Source organism: Thalia democratica, chromosome 3 (genome assembly GCF_965202585.1).
Source record: "Thalia democratica chromosome 3, ktThaDemo2.hap1.1, whole genome shotgun sequence".
In the NCBI taxonomy this organism is placed as follows: domain Eukaryota; kingdom Metazoa; phylum Chordata; class Thaliacea; order Salpida; family Salpidae; genus Thalia; species Thalia democratica.
In genome coordinates this window covers 49,425,253-49,449,152 of record NC_139167.1, presented here as the reverse complement: position 1 = coordinate 49,449,152, position 23,900 = coordinate 49,425,253, and the positions used below count along the sequence as shown (strand labels likewise).

The 23,900-nt window shown below is 24.4% G+C and overlaps 2 protein-coding genes across 2 annotated transcripts; one reads left to right on the top strand and one right to left on the bottom strand.

The window, feature by feature from the left end:
• Nucleotides 1-2,273: 2,273 nt before the first annotated feature.
• Nucleotides 2,274-5,182, top strand: LOC145832349 (uncharacterized). Its single transcript, XM_082939668.1, has 4 exons — nucleotides 2,274-2,607; nucleotides 3,158-3,308; nucleotides 4,432-4,755; nucleotides 4,816-5,182. Exons 1-4 carry the CDS (start codon nucleotides 2,274-2,276, stop codon nucleotides 5,180-5,182), a joined length of 1,176 nt encoding a protein of 391 aa, XP_082795794.1.
• Nucleotides 5,183-16,331: 11,149 nt separating this feature from the next.
• Nucleotides 16,332-21,163, bottom strand: LOC145831306 (uncharacterized). Its single transcript, XM_082938506.1, has 3 exons — nucleotides 20,811-21,163; nucleotides 18,983-19,133; nucleotides 16,332-17,475 (listed from the first exon to the last, which is right to left on the bottom strand). The coding sequence occupies exons 1-3, from the start codon at nucleotides 21,154-21,156 to the stop codon at nucleotides 16,710-16,712; spliced, it is 1,263 nt and encodes a 420-aa protein (XP_082794632.1). The 5' UTR covers nucleotides 21,157-21,163; the 3' UTR covers nucleotides 16,332-16,709.
• Nucleotides 21,164-23,900: the final 2,737 nt, after the last annotated feature.

The window sequence follows — 23,900 nt, the reverse complement described above, 5'->3', positions numbered from 1 at the left end:
ACACTGGCTATTAAGTTCTAAGCAACAAATTAATAGAAAAAAAATCTTGCTAGTTGTTTTGCAAGAACTTTATGATAAGTTCAAAAAAAAAAAAACCAACCGGATTGTGTTTTTTTAATTACGGTAGTACAATGACAATGATATGTTATATGCAGGTACAGAAAATTAAAATTTCCTGAAATTTCGAGATTTTATATTTGTTAGATAGTTTTTATTCACAAAAAATTGTAAAAAATTTATAAAAAATTGCATGCAATTAAATTAATGCAGTAGAGCGCATGTTGAAAACTAAAACTTATTTTTTTTCGTTTAACAATTATTGTCCTAGACAAGACAGTAAAGGTATCCGTGGTGTGCGACTCGATAACCGAAAGCTTTTTCGTGCACCAGGTCCTAGGACCAAATACTTTTATCGATTTCATTTTTTTTGTTCAATAAACATTATAAAACTTAAACAATAACTAAAAAACATTAACAAATGCTTTGAAAACTTTACAAGATATGTTAATTACTTTTTTAAAAGTATTTAATACTGTAAATTCAATTCTACTTAAAGGTATGCTTGTAGCTTATGTATTTTAGGGATTAAATTTTATAAATATGGTGTGGCTACAGGTGTGTGATTAAGGATTTTTTTCTAAACTTAGTAAAAAAAACTTTGTATAGTCTAAGCTTACTTTTTTCCAGGCATCGAAACTAAATTAAGCTATTTTATCATTGCTTTTTTTATCACTTTTTTGGTGTAAAATATAATTTTTATTTATATTATTGCAATCATAATAAATAATTGCGGTCAATGAACAATTTTTCAAGAAAATTTACTAGTGAATTATCGTATGTTGTCGAACCCTGTTCCGAACTTAGTAAAAGAATAGTAAAAACAAAAGTTGTAAAATGTATAAATTTACATTCTAATTTTAGCTCAAAAACAAAGTTATAAAAAATACTTTAAAAAAATTAATATTGATAACTAATCTTTGTATTTGGCAGATTTAAAACAATTTTTTTTAAATAACTAGCTGTCTAAAATATGTATTTAAGCCTTTATTTAATAATTACTTTAAAGATTTCTCAAGTCAATGTTTTGTAACGATAATATAATTTAGTCGTAACGTTTACATAAATTAATTTTGATTTCATAGAAAAATTATTTTAAATTTTATTAGCAAAAAATTTTTTATAACGTGACACTTTTCAAAATACGTCAGCACAGTTTTAATTTGATTGTAACTATGATTTCTTAATATTAAACAACCATTGTAAAGGTAATTACTTTTAATTTTTAAGCTTTTTTAATTTTTTACTGTAGTGTTTGAAAGCTAATTACTAATTAAGTTGTTTGACTTCCGCGTTATTTTTTCAGTGTTGAGAAGGTTTAAAGAAAAATGTATATTTAGATATATTATTTTCAAATGATATCATAAAACTCATAGTTTAGTTTCGGTGCCTTGAAATAAAGGCTTAGACTTTAGAAAATTTTGTATATTAAGTTTAGAAAAATGTTTACTATTTTATAATCTTTTAATAACAGTAAAAAAAAGTATCATGATATTTTAAAAAGTAAAGTTAGACTAATTTTAGACACTGTCAATATTTTTTTACATTTAGAATAAAAAATGAGGTATAAAAGTAATATTAAATTTGTTAGTATAAACAATACAAACTGTTTATTACTTTTTATAATTTTTTTTTACTTAGTTTAAACATTAAAAACATATTTGTATTGACTTTTTATTGAAGTTGTTCAAAAGTTAGCAAAAAGACAAACTTAAGGTTTTTTATAGTGTAAATAGTTTTTATCACTTATTAAAAACTAAGTTTTTTACTTTTATTATTAGAACTCTTGTTTAAATAGAAGTTATATTAAAAATGTACTGTTTGAGGTTATAATGTATATATTTTTTTATAAAACAGTAACAAGTTATTCTGCAAATCTGAATGTAAAGTTTACTAACTAGTATTAAGTTACTTTCATTGTTTATTGAACGACAAATAAAAGCGCTCAAAAAGTTTGGTCCAAGGACCTGGTGCACGAAAAAACCTTTCGGTTATTTATATTATACACCACAACAGTTTAACGTTATGTCCAGGATTAGGTCCAATTAACCTATTATTTAAAAAATAAAAACAGTTATAGTACTTTAACTTTATCTGCTTTTTGCAGTAACAATAAAAAAATAAAGAAAACGAAGGTAGCTTTGTTAACATTTTATTTTTTTCTTTAAATCTGTATAATTTATCAGGGTTATTTCAAACTTTCAAGCAATATAAAAATGAATAAAACCGAAAATTTTACCTTCGTAAATGTACAAAATAGTAGTGATGACTTTCGGTTGTCAAACATTAAACCGAATTGCGAACCTTACAAGGATAAAGTAATTCTTTCCATTTCTTTTGTACCCGCTCTAGTCGTAATAGAAAATGCGTTTATATTAGCCGCAATGTTAGTATATTGGCACAAACTGAAACACAACAATGTTTATCGTTACGTTGCATCGTGCTTAGTTGCTAACATTGTGTCGAGTGCATTTGGATTCTACCATTTTCTCAACTACTACCATGGATTTGAGCCCCATCAACCTAACCAGTGGTGGGCTTTCAGGAAAGGTGATCCTTTATTAGATTAAATAAAAAAGTTAAAAGTTAAAATGTTAAAAGTTTTATTTATAAAACCTAAATTGATGTCAATTTTTAGGTATAGCGTGTGTTGTAAAAGTTTTAAACAAAGTTTATAACTTAATAGAAAAAAATTAAGACATTTCAATTTTATTTAGGTATCAAGTTAATAAAAAGTTTCTACATATAGCAAAATATACATCAAACATTTTTAAATTTTCTGAATTTTTAAAGACTTTAAGTATAAGCAGTTAACATTTATACTTCAAAATTTTTTTGAAGTCAGTAGTTCTTTTTAACTCAATAGTTCTTCTGGTCTATATACACCAAATTTTAATTTCTTTTCTGATAAACATTTGTAAAACACACTGATTTTAGATATATACTTTGAAACTTGAAATTACTAATGTTTGAAAAGTAGCATTAGTCATATCACAAACTAAGAATTATTCAATCATTTCATAGTATTTTTATTTAAAAACTTTTCAATTTGTTAAACTTTTTTTTTCAATGTAATTAAACATGTGTAATTAAAATTGAGGAATGACCATGGCGCTGTCGTTGATTCTTTGTGGGAACATCGGGCTATTGATATACGCTATCGAAGACAACACTTACATAGTCGGCAGGGCGGCTGTTGATATGAGCAAAAATCACCAAACATCAAAGCAACTCTCGCCGAAATTCAAAAAGTTAGTTTTAATAAACTAGTTTAATTTTAGGATAAATTTCATTTAACACCAATCGATAGTTTTAGATGAAGTTTTTGTTTTTAAGTGCATCATACCGCGTCCTTTAATTTTAAAGTTGCCGATTTCGTTTTTGTATTACTTTATTTTATTTATTATGATGAGATAAAACTTATGTGATGCTATCTTAATATTCAAATTTTAAATTTGTTTGAAAAATAAAACTACTAAGCAAACAAATAATTTTTTACAGTTCTTTTAATTAATAGTTTTTTATTTTTAGTGTGAATGAAATAAAACGTTTACCGTTAAAACTTCCCTAAATTTAGTTTTGTAATTTAGTTAAAACTTTAGAATCCTTTTTACGTTCTTACTGGTTCTTGTTAAAAAATAAAGTGAAGTGCTTATCTTTATATTATAATAAAACAATAAAAAACAATCTAACTATACTAACTTGTCAAATTAACTAGTAGTATTAAAATAAAAAAAAGTTTAATTTAAACTTTAACATTTAAGAAAGAGTATTATGTAAATGTAAGATATTTTTAATACTATTATTATTATATATTTTTAATTTGAAGTATTATTTGTAATTGACCTTAAAAAGAACGTTTATATACAAAAAAAAACAACAAAGAAAAAACTAGTGACCTTAACCTTTCCGTGTATAAAAAAATCATTTAAAAACGACCCTAAACTTTTTACAGTTAAGACATTTTTTTGGTATTTATCTAAACGGTAAATTAAAAATTCAATTTAATAAAACTCAGAAATTTTGTTTTTGGAAGGTATAAACAAAAAAAAGTTTAACAACAACTAAAAATTTTATCTTTTACAAAAAAATAATTTTATATAAATTGAAAGTTTACTTCAAAACTTTATTGCAGCTCTTAGAAACCAAGTAGTTGAGTTTTAGCAAAAAAATCGACAACTTGCTTTTTTTTCAGAAGAAATTAGTAAATATATACGACATATAAAACAATATTTCTTACTAGTCATTAAGACTAATTTCAGAAAATCGTCAGTATATAAAAACTCAAAGTGACTTTTGTTTCACTTACGAGACTTTAATGTATTTTTGCGTAAATCTAACAGTTTGTTTAAAACGGCAATTTAATTTTTACAGGAGAAAAGCAAACACGTTGATAGGTGTGGTTTGGGCGATTCCTACATTTTACGGGTTGCTCTCAATGACCAATTGGAATTGTACTGCATTATGCACTTGCACACTTACCTATCGTAATCCTGCTCATCACATTTGTCAAGTCAACGACAATTCTAAAAGGTCAACTTGCTCAAGCATATACACGCCAATGGCTAAATCTTATTTATTTGTTGTTTCTATCATATGGCTCTTAGAATGTTTTGTTCTTGTTACCTTGTTTATAAAATCTCTGCTCAAAGTAAGCAGGTCTGACCGCTCACACTTAAACGCTATGCAGACAACAAAGTTGGGAAGTTTAGTATCTTCAGATAGTGCTGAAAAAAGGATGAATAGTATACCGGTTAGACGAAAGTCTAGTGCAGCTCGCATCATGTCTAAATATCGCAACTCCCATCAAGTTTTATTGGTACTTTTTTCTCTGTTTTTCGTTTGCACAGCACCGATAATGACATGCTTTGCAGTCGATTACGTCAGCACTGCAAACGTGCATTTCAACTCTCTTCTTGTCAACGTACTGACCCCTTTGCCCTTCCTTTATTGTCTGTTTAGTCCTATACTGTTACTAAGGAAGCTAGGTGGACTGAGAAACGCTACTTCAATGCTGCTTACTATGATGTTGACTCCTAGAAAACTTGAAATATCTCGGAAGAAAAAGGGAAAGAAACGCTCGGACAATATTAACAAAAATAACCAATCTTTAATTCAAGCATAACGTATCTGAGATTGATGGTTGTAAAAAGAAGCAAGTTGAATAATTAATTTTGATTTAAATAGAAAACATTAAATTTTACTTCAAGTTTAAGAAAACCATACTAATTTGAGTTTTTCTATGTTTAGTAGTATTAGATATGAAAAATAGTGTTTTATTTCAAAAATTTTAAAGGTATACAATCATATTACTGATTATGTAAACTTTTATATCTCTAAAAAAACTCATGTTTTAAAAGGCATTTTAACTATTTATTTTACTTTCAATGACGAAACTACCAATAAAGCGTTTTTATTTATTTTAATAAGCTATAATTATATATATTCGTTGTCTACAACTATAGCATTATTATTTTGGTCATAAAAGCTGCATTTTTTACAGCTTATTAAATTGAATGATATAAATTTTAGATTTTTTTATAAAAGTTTTCTATTTAAATATCCAGAACTGATAAGAACTAAAACAAAAAATTTCTAACAAATAAGCGACTTGCTTTTTACACTTATATTCCAGTTTTTAATGAACATATATAGTGTCTCTTATTTAATTTTGATACCATTTCTACTTATTCAAAGTACAACTTTAAACAAACTATGATCAAGATGTATTTAAATTTATACTTCTATACTTTCCTTAAATGCAGATCTATACAAATACTTTAACAAACTTTTACATTGCAGCACAATGTTTAAAATAAAGTTTTTGTTTTAGTTTTTGGAATACCTTGATAGTGAAAACTACAATAGGCTAGTTCAATTAAATTTTTTATCTCTTACCTTGATTTTTTTTAGAATCTTGTTGTTCTAAAAGTAATTAAGTATAAAATTTCAAAGTTTTTTATTATTTTGATTGAAAACAATATAAACCATATACTATTAATGTTATATAATTCTGGATAATATTGCTAGTAAACTAAAACCGTTGGTTTTTCTCAGTTTTAACTTTATTCATTGCGCAAATAGATAGAATTTTTTTTATTTTGTTTTAAATATTTTAGCTATGTTATTGAATTACTAAATAAGTTGTTAATACTACGAAATATTTTAATTGATATACTTATCCCTAAAACAGCATTACGAATAACACAAAAAAAAGTAGTATTTTTATAGCCTTACTAAATCATTTAATTTTTAAATTTTATTAATAAGATTTTATAAAAACTATCTTTTATGTCTTTTTAATAACTATAATTGTAAAATATTCATATATATAGGTTTCTGTATTTATTTTTTATTTGTGGCAAAACCTCCTATTGTCAAGTCTAAAAATGACCTTTTTTTTCTCTAGATTTCAAGCTGTTTTTGATGAAAAATTGCAGCATTAAACAGTCTACGATGTATAATTTTTATACTTTATACTTTTGTTTTCAGTTATTATTTAAACAGCTTTTCTAAAATAATTTTAAATTATTAAATTTAAAGTATTATGTTAATAATTTCTATTCACTTTTATCAAAAAACAATATTTGGGCAAATATAACTTTTCAAAGTCTAGTTTAGGTGTGGGCGGGCAACTTATAACGTCGATTAGCCAGACTTATTTAAGAAAGTCGAAGGCTGGCTAGATATGTTTAAATAAAACTTTGCAGATCGCGTTTCAAAAAAAAAGTATTATTAAAAAGTAATAAACAGTTTAAAGATTTTTTTTGCAAAACAATCGTTTAACAAACAGTACTGTGTACTTGGAATATATAAAAAAATTATATGATTGTGATAAAAAAATTTATTAATTTTTCAAAGTTGTCTTTAAGTTAAAAAATACTTCCAGGTAAGAGATTTCTGTTAGAGGGCCGTATCCGTTGCCTCATATAGTCTAGGTTTTAAAAACTGTGCACAGTAAATTACTTTAAAATAAATTTTGTTCACACTTGACTATAAAGCATAGAGATTACAATAAAATTAAAACTACTTTATTAATGTTATAGGCGTTTCAATATATAAATAATGAGTTTTGGTGTACTAATTTTTGTTACATTCAACTTTTTCTACTAAAAAAACAAAAAACGATCGTCATAAAAAAAGTTTTTCACCTAACTACATTCACTTTGCACTGATGCACATCGTGAAGACAACTAGTCTAGATTATTGATAAACCTAAAAATTACTTTAACACAAAAACAAAGCTTTTGTTTATTTACGTAATAAAAATATCCTTATGCATTTTCCCAAGTTATACCCCTAATTTAATAACTTAAAAATAAATGGATGATATGCTCAATTAAACTTAAATGAGTTTAAGTAAATCAAGATTATTTTGGAGGTATATCTTTTAATTATAACTAATTTAAGTTATTAAAAGTTAAAATGGCAAAAGTAATTCAAAAATTTTACAAATAATCTTAAGACTTATAATTGTTTTAATTCGGTTTTACTCTAATATTGTATTTTTAAAAGCACCTTTTAATTATAGTTTCTGGTGACAAAAAGTTTGCTTTTTTCAATAAAATTAAAGTAAAATTTCAACTCGTGTTTTTTTTTCAAAGCTATTTTATAATCATGTAGTTGGGATGTTGTTTTTGTGTGATTTAAGAATTTTAGGAGACGGCTTATAACTAAATTATAGGTAAAATTAGTCGGTACTAATTACATAATTAGGTTTAAATTAAATTGGTTCAGTCTGGACTGAAGTGTTTTTTATACGATTAAATGCTAGTTAAGTATTTAAAGTTATGATTAGAGACAAAGAATTTTAAAAATGCTTTATCTTTTTGGTTAAATTTATATTTTTTAAGAAGATTATCTATCGTATATCTGTAATTGTTTATCATGTAAATATTTTAGTTTTTTTATATTATTTGTTTTTTTTCTTTGTTGATCATCATTTTAAAAGTTAGAAACAACAACTTTATTTGTAGCTCTATATAGTCTATATATATTGTAGTAAAAATAAAGTGGTGTGTAGCTCGATGACTTAGAGGTATTTTCATACTTCAGGTCGTTTGACAACTTTTGTGAGCGTTAATAAATTATACTTGTAAGAAAACTCAAAATCATGTAAAATAAATTTAAATATTTTTACTTATCTATACCAAAAGACTACTTTATACAATTTTTTGCTTGACTAGTTAAATTTAATACGTAGTACTATAAGCATAGTTCAAAATATTTTCATAAACTTAGTTTAGGTATATGTTCAGATTTACATGTATATAATATGCTATACAAAAAAATATTTGATAATTTAATTTTATTATATCATAATAATTTTTTTAATAAAAGATAAATTAAGATTGTTATTTAATTTCACTAGTTGTTGGTTTTTATAAGCAATGTGCATGTATATTGTATAGTACATACTCACTAGAAAATATTATGAGCTTACTACACCGATTTATATGGTTTTATAAAAAAACTGCTAAAAAAGTTTAAGTGATTAGTTTTTGAGCTATAACTACTTTTTAGATATTGTCAACAAAATATGGATAGCTTTTTATAAAGTTAAACTACTTATAATTTCATTTTGCCTAAATTGTTTTAATTAGATAGGTATTCAAAGTTTCTGTATGAATATTTTTTTATAGCTCTTTACTATATCTATTTATTTTTAATTCTTTAGCTTAGCACTATTAGCTTTTTCTAATGATCCAGTGTAAAAACTTACAAAAAAATTCTGTTCTAGAAAATTATAATTTTTGGTTTAATAATTTTTTTGTTATTATATCTCTATTTTAAACATAAGCTATTTGTTTGATACTATGCTAAGCTAAGTTAATACTTGGTTTTAGTATATTAAAAGTTTTATAGTTTTTAAATTTGTTTAATTATTTTAAGTAATTTTTTATTTTTAGCTACATCGGTTCTAGACTAAACTGCTTCATTGTGAAACATTTATTAAGTTTGTAACTAATATTATAAGCTTTTTTCGCTAGTTTAACGTGCTCTAATTAAAACGGGATCAGTTTACCGATTTAGCTTGTGTTCAAAAGCTCCAGGTGGTGTTATTAAAAATAAGTATTTTGATTCCTATTTTATCAACCAAATTATTCAAGACGGTTTGTAATATGTTTGAAAGATTAAAAAGTATAAATCAATCAGAATAAACCTGCAAATAATAAGATAAACTACTGTATAAACTAAAGAGTGAAACTGAGGTATATAGATAATTGAATAATCTAAGTTATTATAACAGTTAGTCGAAATAAAGTATGTATAGGTAGGTTATTATATGATGGATTTTTTATAAGTATAAAAGTAGTAAGTTGTTTCTATCTTAAATAAATAAAGAATACGTTGAAAAGATAAAGCCTAATGCTCTAGCAGAAATTTGTTTTATGTTATATCTTATTTGTTTTATTAAACTTGTATGGGTCGATAGTTGACTTCTAATGAAGTAATCCTATTTATCTAAAAGATGAGCAAAAATAAACAAAACTTGTATTTTTAAGATTTCTTGAACTGAATTTTAAGACAACCATATCTAGCCAATACTTAAAAACTTTTTGTTATTTATTTCATGACTTTTAAAACTAGTTCATACAAATTTTAAAACTCCAAACTAAAAATTAATTGTAATTAGCTTTAACAACTATTAATAAAGCTTACTGGATAAGAAAGAACAAATTAACAATTATATTTTTAGATAAATAAGTTTATTAATTGATAATTTTATAGAACAAAATAAAATATTTTCTAAACATTTCTAAAAGTACTTCACTAAAAGTTACAATCTGATCATATTTTTCTCTAAGAACTGTTTTATTTTTATTTCAGAAAATCAGTTTTTTAAGCTCATTTTTTTATTAAGTTTCAAAGTTTAAGTTTTGTTTAAATTTTATTTAGAGAACAATTCCAAGTTTTAGTAAGTTAAATAGTTGTAAATTAAAATCCTAAAACTTATACTTTTAATGATAAACTTTTATATAAATAAGTATAAATTAGATAAGAATTTTTTCAGCGAATTATTTCAAATGTATTACATCTTGAAGAAATTTTACATATAAGTTGTTGTAGTACTATTGTATTAAGATAATCATTTTTAAGTTGATGTAAAACAGTTTTACTAACTTAAAAATTTATCTTTCTATTTAAACTAACTACCAAGACTGTTTTTTAAATGTAAATGAGATTTATTAATACTCAACTAATTTATCTAAATTAAAAAAATCTTCAAACCAATTAATTAATCTTAATTGGGTTTTAAGAAAAGATATAACTACGTTTTTGGTTTACTTTACACAAACAATAACATTATTTCATTACTAAAAATTTGCAAATAAAGCTAGTTGCTGTTTAGTTACACTTTGAACTAACTTAAGAAAATTACGGTTAAGTTTATTTTATACTTTCCTTTGCAATTTTTGTTAACTTCAAGTTACAAAAATGTACAAAATATTACGCTTACCATTTTAAAAACACTATTGAAAAAAGTCACTGCCCACTTATAAAAACCGCCCCTCTTTAGCTCATTTTCTTTTTACTGACCAACTAAAATCGCTAATTCTGGAAAATCCCTGGTCTAAAAAAGTGAAAAACTTTCAAACTTTTTGAAAAACTTTCAAAATTTTTTTATAATTTTTTCAGAGCACGTTAGTGAGTATAAAGTTTTTCAAAAAAAGTTTAAAATTAATATTAACATAAAATGCACAGTTACTATAACTTTGTTTCCTCATTTTTTACAAATGATCAAAAATATTAGTAGTATGAGAAAAATAAAGCTTTAATGAATATAAAATAGGTTGCATACCTTCGAAACATTTATTTTGATGTTAAGATACTTTATGTTAAGTTTCGAATAATTATATGCCATCTACTGTGCATTGTACTGCAGTGAACATACGTAGAGTGTTCATTTAAAAAACTTTATTTTAAGAATAAAATCATACATATCATAACAACGTTATTAGTCTCAGTCTAAAACCGTAAACTATTAAATGTTTTATTTCTTTTACTAAAAACCACTATTTATTTAACAGGTTGCTTTTTAAAACAAAAAAACTTGTGTGAAAATAATTATTAAAAAAAGTTTTTTAATTTAATTTTAACGATAGTTTTAATTTCATTTTTCATATCCTTTATATTAAAAACAAAAAGAACGTACATGGTCTACTTCTTATTAAAAAATAAATTAACTTAAAATCCATTTAAAAGCCTATTAAGTTTTTTTAATAGAAATTTTGTTACAATACTTTATTAGTACTAAGGTATATTTTTGTGGTTCACAAAAAAATCTGTTTTATATTTGAATAAATTGTTCTTAGGTTAAAGAAAATAAAAAATCTCAAGGTTTTCTTTAAACTTCAAGATTAAATTTTACAACAATAAACTTTTATGGTAATTTTTACTCGTAAAAGAATAATCTCAAACACAAATTTTAAGTAAAGTAGCTCTTCTAATATTGCTTGATATAACGCTGGAGATGACTATACAAACATTAATTATTAATTATCATTATATGTGTCGTCATTTTCTCTTTTTTACTTTAACGTGTTTTAGTTAAGATCAAACATAAGTCTGACTGATAATTTTTGAAGCAAATTACAATTACTTTTGAAACAATGAGATTAAACAAAAAAAAATTAAACAAACTACAAAGTATTTTACTAAAAAAAAAAAATTGTATTAAAATAAAACATTTAAGACAAACTAGTACATTATTTAATCCCATATTATGACTAGAAGATTTTATAGAATATCTTTAAAGCTATAAAAAAACCAAGTAATTTTTCAAGTTTTTATTAGTTTGGATTTAGGTTTAAAAAGATTTTAATTCAAATCTTTGCAACAAAATCTTCTTTATAACCAAAAGCTCATTCATTTGTCTTTAAATACAATTCCAGGTTTTTCATTAATATCTGAGTGCAACCAGATAATGTGAAATATTTTCTACTTAACAACTTGCAGCAGACTTTATACTCGGCCTAAAATGTTTACAGCGCTAAGGCATCATAGTGATTGAGCTAATAAATTATTTAAGAAACCTAAGTACTTAAAATCTTTAATAATATTGATCTTAAAAGTGTCACAAAGGCAACGATGTTTTGGTTATGAAAAATTTTTGTTAATTTGTATAGTTGTTTCAAAACCATAATAATCGGTGTTAGAATATTTTAGTAACCAGTTTTAACTAACTATTTATATAGTATATTGATATAATACTCTTCAAATTAAATACTAATTAATGCTACATTACGTCTGCGAAAAAAAATTTATAAAACAGTTTAATGCCTATTTTGTAAAATAAGTTATAAAGTACTCAAAATATAACTAACGATTTATGTTTTACAAAAAAAAAACAATATAACTTTACGACATTTAAGTTTTCTTCCAAAGTATTTTATGTCTTTTTCATAAAAGTAAAAGGTTTAACTTGTTTTTTAAATAATTTCATTTTGTTTTAAATTTAAGTTTGGTTTAATTATATTACTTGTTATACTTAATTGGATTAATTTATAAACGTAAATTATTATGTACAAGTAGACACTTTTATTTTTACAAAAATATAAATCTTTTAAATTCAGGAACGCTATTTATTTTTTATCCTTTATATATGAAACAAAGAGAACAAAACGGCAAATTTCGTTGTACTTTTAATTATTAATATTAGACTTTGGTGTGCATAATACTTGTAAATCTTCAAAGTACTCACCCAGAAATTAAAAGAGCTACTTTTTTAAAATTTACAACCTTAAAACTGAAAATGTGCCTCTTAAAAAATGTTCTTGAGACTCGAATTAAAACAAACATTAAAACATCGAAGCTAGAATAAGTTCAGCTTAAGTTGAAAAGGAAGTTCAAAAACAGCATGATGTCGGAGTCGTGCCAAGTAACTGTTTAGTCAGCTAATTATAAGTAATAACGAGAATAAGCTGAGTGTGGTGCAATAGGAACAATATTAAAAATTTTAAAAGTGTGTTAGCTAATGATAGAAATGCTTCGAAAACGTTGCAAGCTGCAGTTAGAAAATTCCTAAGTTAAGAAACCGTGGTCAGTTTACTAATTTGGTTTGATACTACTAAAATTTTCAAAAGTCAAACATTGTTTGTGTTTTAAGACATATTTTAAAAACTAAAAGAAATTTTTTGAAGTAAAACGAAACTTTCTCAAGTTACAGAGGTGGCTTGCTAAACTAGTGTCTAAACTTTTAGTAATCACTTTTGTTGTTAATGTGTTTCAAATATATGTCTAAAGTATGTAAAAAAATACCAAAAGTTTTATGATAATTAATAAACAGTTTAATAACTTATTGTCTCTAAATACACTATAATATAATTAATATAATAAACAAACAATCGTGTATTTTGCTCAAAGACTTTTATGTCATTTTATTAAATGTTTCAAATTACTCGAAATACAATTGTAAAATTAAACGCTGCTTGAATTCTACTGTAATACTTAAACGTTTTAACCAAATAAAAGAACTTTTATAACTTTACAATATTTTTATTCGATTTAGATAAGTTAAGATACTTAAAAATAGTTTACTAACTACTTAATTTTAATAATTATTGTCGAAAAAATATTTTAAGCTTTACATATCTTAAAAAAAAGACAATTTCGAGTTTTTAAATTACAATTAGGGTATTAAAGGCATAGGGGGTAAAAAACTTTTTTCACAATTAGTTTTTACTAAGCTAGAAGATGCTTTTTACATATTTAAAAAATTCAAAATAATTATTGAGATATAGCCGGTTAAAGTCGGTGGCAACAATAAGTTCCTTATGGGAGGCGAAACTAAAACGGTGTAAACTAGAAATCACTAAAAATTTAAATCCTATGTTTTTTTAGGATAACTACCTCAAACTTTTAGGAAATGTTACTTGGAATACTTTAAAAGTTCTATCGCAAGGATATTTTTAAAATTAAAAAATTAAAATTTTATAACAAAAACAAAACTGTATACTAGACTGTAAATTATAGGTTTTTTATAACCAAGCTGTGTTAAAATTCGAAAGATATAAAAATATCTAACATCAGATGTTAAATGATTGCTTTTTTATCATGCCTTGCAATAAAAATGTCAAACTTTAATTTTTTAAAATAATTTATACATAAAGTACAGACAGTTGTAAAGGTTAATTTTATCAGTAGCTAAAACTTTATAAATTTAAAGTCAATTTAAGTCAAAAGCTTACATTTAAACTAATCAATTAATGTCTTTTTTTTCACTGAATATTATTACTTCATGCTATTTATAAAATAAAATTTTTGTAATTAAGAACAAAATTTTTGAAATATATTTTTAAGTTGAAACATTATTGTCTTAGAAGTTACTTTTAGTAGTGTTAATTTTTGAGAATGTATTAAGTTTTGTCTGCTAACTAGTTTAAAAGTTTTTAGCTAAAACAATACTTAGTTATTTAGATATCAAATACTTTAACAAAAATACAATTGACTAAAAACTAACTCATTCCAGCATAAAAAAAACTTTAGTCAAAAGAAAGACAAAATATATGTAATGTAGCTTAATGTAGTTTAAGCTCAATGAACTTTTCCAGCAGCTGCTAATAAAACATACAAAACAACTATTTAAATTTAGATAACTTAATTTAAAACGGCCGTTATAAATTTTCTTTTTGCAAAACTTTTGGTGATATAAGTTTGTATGAAATATATGGTTTCTGAATAAACGCTATAAACAAATCCAAGTTGCAGATGTTTCAAGACTTTAATAAAAAAACATTATAATATTTTATATAACGTTTTTCCTAAATTTTTAATGTATAGTTATCGATCTCGATTACCTTTATTTATTTTTTGCTTTACTTTAAAACTATAATCTCTGCTAACTGATTATGTTTAGAAAATGAAAGTTAATTGAGAGATTTAAGGAAAGTTAATTGGTGTAAACAATCAACAACTGCTTAGTGAAAAATTTTGAACTGTTAGAATTTCGATATAGCTTTTATTGATTTTTAATGACTTAAACGTTAACTTTAAAAAACTACAACAAACATTTAAAAAACGAAGCTGATTTAAATTTACATTAATATTTGACATACACAATATTAATTAATTACTGTTCGTCAAAAAATAAAGAGCATATGTATAGTTAATTTCTCAACTCAATATGTTAATAGGCATATCAATTATTAAATAAATACTGATGTAAAAACGTTATTCTTAAAATTAGTATAGTCTAGGGTTTTAAAAAATGTAACTAAAATGCTCAGTTTATTGATTTATTGTAAAATACTTTAAAGATTTGATAAAGCAACTCAGTATTTTATTAAATTCATGAAACTTAATGAATCACATATACTATTTATTACAATAAATAATAAATTAGTGTTGTTATTATTTATATAACTTCTATTATGTTAGTTAAAAAATTAATATTATTAATCAGCAATATTTTTTTTGACTCTTAGAAAAAAACATGTATAAAAAGCTTTATATAGATACAAAAAATATTCGTTTTAACTTAACGAGTTATTCGTAACTATTACAATTTTACTGTAGTGTAACTTAGTATATATTAAATTATTTTCATATTTAAGAATTAATATCTAACTTCTTTTGTATTCGCTATACTTATAGATGTTCTATTATTTATACAAAAAAGCTATATAATATTTTTTTGAAGTTTTTAGTTTATATTTAGTTTATATTTAATGTCATTTACTTTCAAGAACTATTTTTTCAAATTATTTTTTTACTCATTATAAATATTTGAAAAACTATAAGTTACATAATGGTGAGTTTTTGTTACACTTTCAGTCACAAATGTAAAAATTTTCTTTTAATATTTTCATATTTAAAAAAAATGTTAACTCATAACTTTAACAACAAAATTCTAAATTCTTAATTGTTTATTTTTAAGTATGTTTTTTATACGAACAAATAAAGTTGAGTAGCTATTATAATACTACTGTAATTTTTAAATATATCTATGTGCTTTTGAGGACATTTTTATAAGTTAAAGTTGCAAAAAGTGTACATATTTAAAACATTTTTTTTTAATTTCAAAAATTAACAAAAACTTTAATTTATTGATAAAAACTACACTTATTTATAATATTTACCCAGGCAATATGTACTTCAACGATATTTTGTAGTGTCTTGAGATGTAAAGTTTACAATTAATTAAAAAAACAATTTTAGAAATAAATTAAGTATTATTAACTTTAGAAAAAATTCAAAAAATCTAAATTTGTAATACATTTTAATAAATAAAAAAATCACTTATTTAATAAAAACTCTAAACATGGGTCGATATTAAAAAAGCTCCTAAAACAATTTACTAACCAATGAGAGTTATCTTTCAAAGGATTTGTAAAGTTTCAGAATGTTAATCAAGTAATTATTTTTTTTTTAAACTAGAATTTTATATATTTTTAAACAACATTCAACAACTGACGATAATATAGCAAGCATTTATAAAAAAGCAGCTTTTTGACTTATATTTTGGCACTTCAGCAGCTCAAAGCCGTTGAAAGAGTTTTTACTTTTTGTCAGAGGTAAGTCTTCCACAGTTTTAGTTCCAACGTTTCTACCCGTAACAAGTTCGTATTTGTTTTAAAAATTTCAAGAAAAGCTGTTAAAAACCAGCACGCATCAAACTCACTGCTGTGTTCAAGTCAAATACTATTTTTTTACGAGTCAGATATCGTGTCGTTTTGAAAGCTCACCACCTGAGATTTTTTCTGATCAACGCAGCTCCGCGAAGTGTTGCTCCTAGCAACCGGCGATCTTCTCTTCGACAGCTTGATGGTCAGCATCATCGAAACGGCGCTTCTCACGCCGCCCAGCCTCCTCAAAAACAGCACGGGGCTCAGCAGACAGTAAATGAAAGGTAATGGAGTTAGAACATTAACGAGCATTGGGCTGAAGAAAACGTTTTCCGCGCTGAGGTAGTCGATCGCGAAGCACGTCATTATAGGCGCGGTGCAAACGAAAAACAAAGAGAAAAGTGTCATTAGGAGCTGGTGCGAGTTGCGGTACTTTGACAGTGTGCGACCCAAGCTGGACTTGCGTCTTGAGGTTGAGTTGTTCATCTTTTTTTCTATTCGAGACAGCGACGCTGAAACCATGCACTTTGGTGACTGCGTGACGCTGACTGAAACTTTATCGGATTTGCTTATTTGGTACAAGGAGTTTGAAAAAAGCGCGATGAGAACAAAGCATTCCAACAACCACATGACTACGACGACAAACAAATAAGATTTAGCCATGGGCGTGTATATGTTGGAGCAAGTCGATCTGGTTGAGTTGTCGTTGGCCTGACAGATATGGTGGTTCGGGTCTTTGTAGCTGAGGGTGCAAGTGCACAGGGCAGTGCAATTCCAATCAGTCATTGATAGCATCCCGTAAAACGTAGGCACCGCCCAAACCACGGCTATCAGCATGTGTGCTTTTCTCCTGAAAAGTTTATACACATTTTTAGAGTTTACTGTTGTGTTTTGAGAAAAAATAAGTAGGTAAGTAAGTTTATTTAACACGATAAAAAAATCGACGTAAAAAAAAAGTTGAAATTTTACTTACAGCTGTAGCTTAACATTTTTGGATATAAAAAAGCTTAATTACAGCTTCTAAGTTATCTACTTTACTTAAGATACTTTTTAGTTCAATTTATTAAAAAACTTTAGCAATAACATAACTGTATAAAACTTTTATTAACACTTTATGGTTATAGTTTTAAACTAGTTTGAATGCATAAAATAAAGAAAGAAGGTACGACTAAAATTTTTCATAAAACGATTTTTAAGCAGATTTATAACATTTCACTAGTAAAAAATATTAAAAAAACCCTATTTTAAAACAACAACAAACATAAACAAAACAAGGATTAACGGGTCGAACAGGTTAAAAAATTCAAGAAACATTTGTTAAACTCTTAGCTACAGCGTCATAAATTAGATTTACGACTATTTTAAGCTTTAAATTTATTTTTCGTTAAACTGTAAAATATTTTAAACTTTTATAGTTTTATGTTCTCTAATTTTTATAAATTTTGAATTTTTTTTATTTTCAATATATATTTATAAAATAGTTCAAGTAAAACAAATAATGTTTAATAATACTATTATTTATAATCATAGAACTCTTTAATCACAATAAACAATTTAAATAACATAAAAGTGAAGGTTTACTTGTTTTTTTTTTACATTGCATAATAAAGAGTGTAATTTTGAAAATGACGCAATTATTCTTTTAAATGCAGTTATAAAAATTAAATTTTAACATTCGATCTCTAACTGACTTTTGATTATTCAAAAAACTAATATATTTCTTATCGATATTTTATTTTATGTAGTTTTGTTTACTTCCTTGTTAAAAGTATAGTTTTAAGGTTACAACGTAAATTCTTTTTTTTTTTTTATTCAAGTTGATTTACTCTGTTTTAGTTTTACGTTTAGTTTGAATTTACAATGATATCTAAAGTAGAAATAACAGCCCTCGAGCTTTATAAAAGTCGTAATAAAAAAGATAAATAATAAGTATACTTCATTTTTTATACTGTTTACAATATTTTACCACTTAGTTTTTCTTTTTAAGGTATTTTTTTTTCATTGAAAGAAATACAGTGTAATGAACACATCAAAAAATTTACTAACTTCATATCAGATGGTATATTAAAAAATGATAAAAAGCAAAAAATACTAAAGCTAATATACAAACTTACAAACAATAAGTGAATATTATATTAAAGCGAACATGATTAATTTTATATTAATAACTTTTAAATATAAAAAATGTTTGTAATTATTAAAAAATAAAAAATTATATATTGAACTATTTTAAACTAACATATATATTTTTTACTATTACAATAAAAAAGAGCATGTTATATATTTGTCTTTTTAAAGGTAGTACAAATCTAAAGATTAACTATAAATTAATTATTACAATTGTGCATCATACTGACTTTTTGAATTTCGGCGAGAGTTGCTTTGATGTTTGGTGATTTTTGCTCATATCAACAGCCGCCCTGCCGACTATGTAAGTGTTGTCTTCAATGGCGTATATCAATAGCCCGATGTTCCCACACAGAATCAACGACAGCGCCATAGTCATTCCTGCTCAAAATGTTAACATCATACTACCATTAATACAACAACTTTTCTTTATGACGTAAGTTAAATATGTTTGTCACGATGCTAGTTGCGAAGAGTTAATTGTAGGGAAGAAAAAAAAGTTTTTTAGCGTTCTTCTTTAAAATAATTTTTTACTTAATTTTGTTAAAATCTTTAAGCGTTTAAATGATTTGAATGTGTGAAAAAATGTATTAAAACAAGTATATTTACGCAAGTTTTAGTGTTTATTAGTATTAAATTCTTAAGTATTAAATTTTTTGAAGAGACTGTGTTGTCTTTCAATAAGCAACAAAAATCAATATTTAAGCAATCAAGTTTAATGTAGTATTTACGAAATTATAAAACATTCTCTTAATAATTCTAATCGGAAAAAACTCTTATCTTTATGTCTTGCTTAAATAAAATATATCCTATAATGAAGTTCGTATTTAGACTTAAAATAAAACGTGCTAAATTTTAAAGTGTAAATTATAAAATTTTAGTTAAAATTATTAGTAATCTAAATCTGCTTATAAAAGTGGTAGATGTTTCTTATAAAATAAAGCAAAACAGTTTAAAATTAGTTATAGTGTTCTTAGCTATTTTTATTTTACTAAAATAAAATTATCTTAATTTGTTTATTATTTTTATTTAAAATATGCTGACAATGAGTTAAAAAAAACACTATTTAATAGCTTTTCATAACTAAGTTAAAAAAAAGTTTTTAAACATAAGCAAGAAGCTAATAATTTTTTTACGACAACTTAAATTTAAAAAACTACAATTAGTATCTTACACAAAGAAAAAAAATGTTAAAGATAAAGATGTAAACATAACATACTTAACTTTATATCAAAATATATATACAAGTTTAACAAAAATATAGTCAACGAAATTTTATAGTCTAAAGTTCAACACAAACTTAATCTACAACCTTAATTTATTGGCTAGTTACCAAGTATTTAAAGCTATATTTATTACTTTTCTATGAGGAAATATTTTAATTTATTTTATTAAAACGTTAAAAAATCGTAATAAGTAATTTTTTTTTCAATTATACAGATCAAGTAGTAGGTTTTATATTACTTTTACCTTATAACACAATAATTTTTAGAACTTGTTGTAAATTTTTTATCATAAACCACAGTCGCAGAAATGTTAAAATATTTTTTTTAATAAAAGAACGTAATTTTGTAGGGAAACAAATATACCAGGCAAGCTTGTAACGCAAGTTGCGAATCTCTCTACTAACTAAATCAATACGCTTTCTCAAATGCACGAGCAAAGTACTCATGTGTTCCAATGACGTAATAATGAGCTTTTTAAATTTTAAATAATGGCTGTCTTTGGCATATAATGTTTTATTTAAAGTTACGCTCGAAGTTTTAAAAATATAAAACAACAAAAAAGAAGTATTTTTTTTACAACTCTGACATGAAGTTTTACTCAATTGTTTATCCGTTTTTTTCTTTCAATAAAACTTTTCAAATTTTTAAAGAACAAAGCTAACACAGATTTACTGCTTAACTTTTATGCAGTCAAAGTATTTTTACCTTAAACTTATTTTCATTTCAATTCTATTTTTTAAATTGTTTGTTCTATTATATTACTGGTGTTATTTTAAGCATATTCTTAAAAAATAACGTAATTTAAATATTTTTATACATCCTTAAGTCTAACCTTTCCTGAAAGCCCACCACTGGTTAGGTTGATGTGGCTCAAATCCATGGTAGTAGTTGAGAAAATGGTAGAATCCAAATGCACTCGACACGATGTTAGCAACTAAGCACGATGCAACGTAACGATAAACATTGTTGTGTTTCAGTTTGTGCCAGTACACTAACATCGCAACTAACACAAATGCATTTTCAATTGCGACTAATGCGGGTACGACCGACATGGCAAGGATTATCTTTTCCTTGTAAGGTTCGCAATCTGATGTGTTGTTCGTCATTGTTGAGATGAGATTATCTTGAATGGTGTGCAACATTGGACTTGAAGATGCGGTTGCCTCGACTTTGTTCATTTTTACTTAAACCTTTTAAGAAAACAGCACGTTTAAGAAATAATTAAAAGTTGTATTAGAAACCTAATAAATATACTTAGTAATTTATTTTAAGTTTTTTTTTACACAAAAACTTTTTTTTTTAAGTTAATAACTTGTAATATTACTATAAACTGTAAATTAGTTTTTATTTTTGTAAGCATTAAATTTACTTTTTATTTGATTTACAGTTTCCCTTTGTCGAAAGTAAATAAAACTCAAATTACTAATTGATAAAATATACAAGTAAGCAGTTTAGTTTCAATTAACCGCGATGAATCACTTTTATTATATCGACAAATATTTTTATGGTGTTGTCAAATAATTTAAAATCTATAAATAACTAAAAATTTCAACTTTATTATTTAACTACTAAGAAATTTTATTTAAAATTTAGTAAACTATTAAGACAAAAATTAACTAAATTATATAATTTATATTAATTTTTTTTTCTAAACCTCTGGTTTTGGCAGATAAATTAAAAAAAAACAGTATTTTTTTTGAGTTGGTAACGGTGTTGGTTTTAAGTTAAAAGTTGTAAACTTTCTTTTACTTAAAAATTTATTTTAGAAATTAACAAACACTAAACTCTTACAATTACATAAGCTAAACAAAAATAGTTAATGTACTTGTTGATTAAATATATTTACCTTTAAGCTGAGAATAAAAGTGCAATTTCTAACTAAAGCAATCACTGTACAAAGCAAGCTTGGAAGTTAAAACCAAATTAATGAACAATCGAAGTTGTATTTCCTAGTACAATAATGAAATCATTAACTGATTTCTACGGTATGAGAATCCGCTGTAGTCAATAAACAACAGCTGGTACTTATTGGATTATCTGATTTTTAAACTCTTTCAGTCACATGACAGAAACGCTTTTGATGTGACTGGCTGAGTCAAAATTTAGCTTTGTGGCTAAACGGTTTTGTATAAAAAATTTAAATTCAGTTTTTTTATAAATAAAATATTTAAATTAGATTGGTATTAGTTATTAATGTTACTATCAACTTTCATCTTTATCTAAAACACAAATTAACTTTTTGCTTTAAATCTAAAACAAAATTATCAGTTTATATCAGTTTTAATTATTTTTTATAAACAAGAAAATTAAACTAGGATTAAGCAGGCACAGTCTTTAATTTTGTTCAAAGCTTAGAAACCTATCAAGCACCCGTCTCTATGGAAAAGGGTTTTACGCAATAAACTCGTTATTCATTCGAGTAACGAAATCTGTCACAGAATTTCTTCGTGTCAGCAGATCGATGCGAGTAATAAAGCGCTGATTTAATATAAAAATTTATACTTATTTTACTATAAGTCTCAATACTTCAAACAGTAATGCGCCGAACAAATATCAAAGTCGTACGAAGTTTTTGAACAAATTGGTTTTAAAAAGTATTTTGTAGGTTTTGAAACTAACACTTTATTTAATAACAAAATTAAATTTTTAATATTAACCTAACACTTATGTAATTAAAAAAATTTACTGATGTGTATCAACAATACGACTTAAGAATAACTTTGTTTATAAAAAAATTACTTAAGATAAATTAAAAACAAAGAAACTATATGTTAGGTCAAAAGCTATAAGTTTGAATATTAAGCTAGTCATTCAATTGTTATTGTTATGGCAACTGATCAATCGAAGCTGAAAAGACAGTTGGTGCTTACTTATACGCCTACACTATCTTCAAAGAATACTTATTGGCTAAATATTTTTAGTCTGACCATTTATGACATTTTGTTTTATACTAATAAAAAAAAGTTATTAATTTATTTAATTCTTAAACCTTGAAATAAAAAGCTATTAGAAAATTAATTAAGTACACGTTATATTAAAGATTTTATATTTGTTTACTCTACGATTGTTTACTATGTTTATTTTCTGCACAATACTTTATTATTTACCGGTTGAAGTTAAAACAATCATTAAAGTTAAAATTTAAAGTTTTCTTAAAAACCATAAATTTAAAAAACTTATTCTAAAAAATAGTTACTAATTTTTCATAACACATTTCTTAAAATTTCGTAAGTGACTTTGAATGATTTAATAGATATTATTTATAACTATTTATGATTTATAATTATAAGTAATGATTTATAAAAAAACGAATAAACCTAAAAATAAATTGAACTTTTATATTTTTGTATTTATCTATAATTTAATAAAACCTCAATTAACTCAGCTATTTTTATAAGAAATTGTTCAAAAGTTAACAAATAGTTTTAAAAAAGTAAAAATTTATAACTTCTTCACTAAACCTTTTTTTGAAAGTGGTGAAAATATATTTTCTAAATTGATGGTAATAAGTCTGATTTTAATGAGATGCAAAGTAAACAGTATTAAAAGTTGACAGGTTAAAGTATAAATTTCAAGTTGAACTGTTACTTGCCTAAGGCTAGTTAGTGTTAAAGAATATATATATATCATTTATTAAAAGGACCCTTTTTGCTTTTTTTGTTTTAAATTAGTATTTAAATTGTATATTTAAAAATGTAGCTTTAAATGTTTTAAGTTGTATATTTAAAAATGTAGTTTTAAATGTTTAATTGAAACTAATGTTTAAAGAAGTTAGAGTTATGTTTTAATATACAAAAACCTGGAAATATTTGTAATAAATAAGCTCTTTTAATAAAATAGCGTACATATACGACTAAGTTTATAAAAAAAGCTAAACTGCACTTAATTTACAAAAAAAAGTCTTATTAAAACTTTAGAAATA

What these genes read in the sequence shown, in the direction of transcription:
- LOC145831306 (XM_082938506.1), bottom strand. Translation starts at nt 21,156, where the DNA reads ATGAACAAAGTCGAGGCAACCGCATCTTCAAGTCCAATGTTGCACACC. An exon ending in GTGGTGGGCTTTCAGGAAAG is followed by an intron (nt 19,134 to 20,810) that starts GTTAGACTTAAG and finishes CATTTTGAGCAG; the next exon opens with GAATGACTATGGCGCTGTCG. An exon ending in CTCTCGCCGAAATTCAAAAA is followed by an intron (nt 17,476 to 18,982) that starts GTCAGTATGATG and finishes TAAACTTTTCAG; the next exon opens with GAGAAAAGCACACATGCTGA.
- LOC145832349 (XM_082939668.1), top strand. Translation starts at nt 2,274, where the DNA reads ATGAATAAAACCGAAAATTTTACCTTCGTAAATGTACAAAATAGTAGT. An exon ending in GTGGTGGGCTTTCAGGAAAG is followed by an intron (nt 2,608 to 3,157) that starts GTGATCCTTTAT and finishes ATTAAAATTGAG; the next exon opens with GAATGACCATGGCGCTGTCG. An exon ending in CTCTCGCCGAAATTCAAAAA is followed by an intron (nt 3,309 to 4,431) that starts GTTAGTTTTAAT and finishes TAATTTTTACAG; the next exon opens with GAGAAAAGCAAACACGTTGA.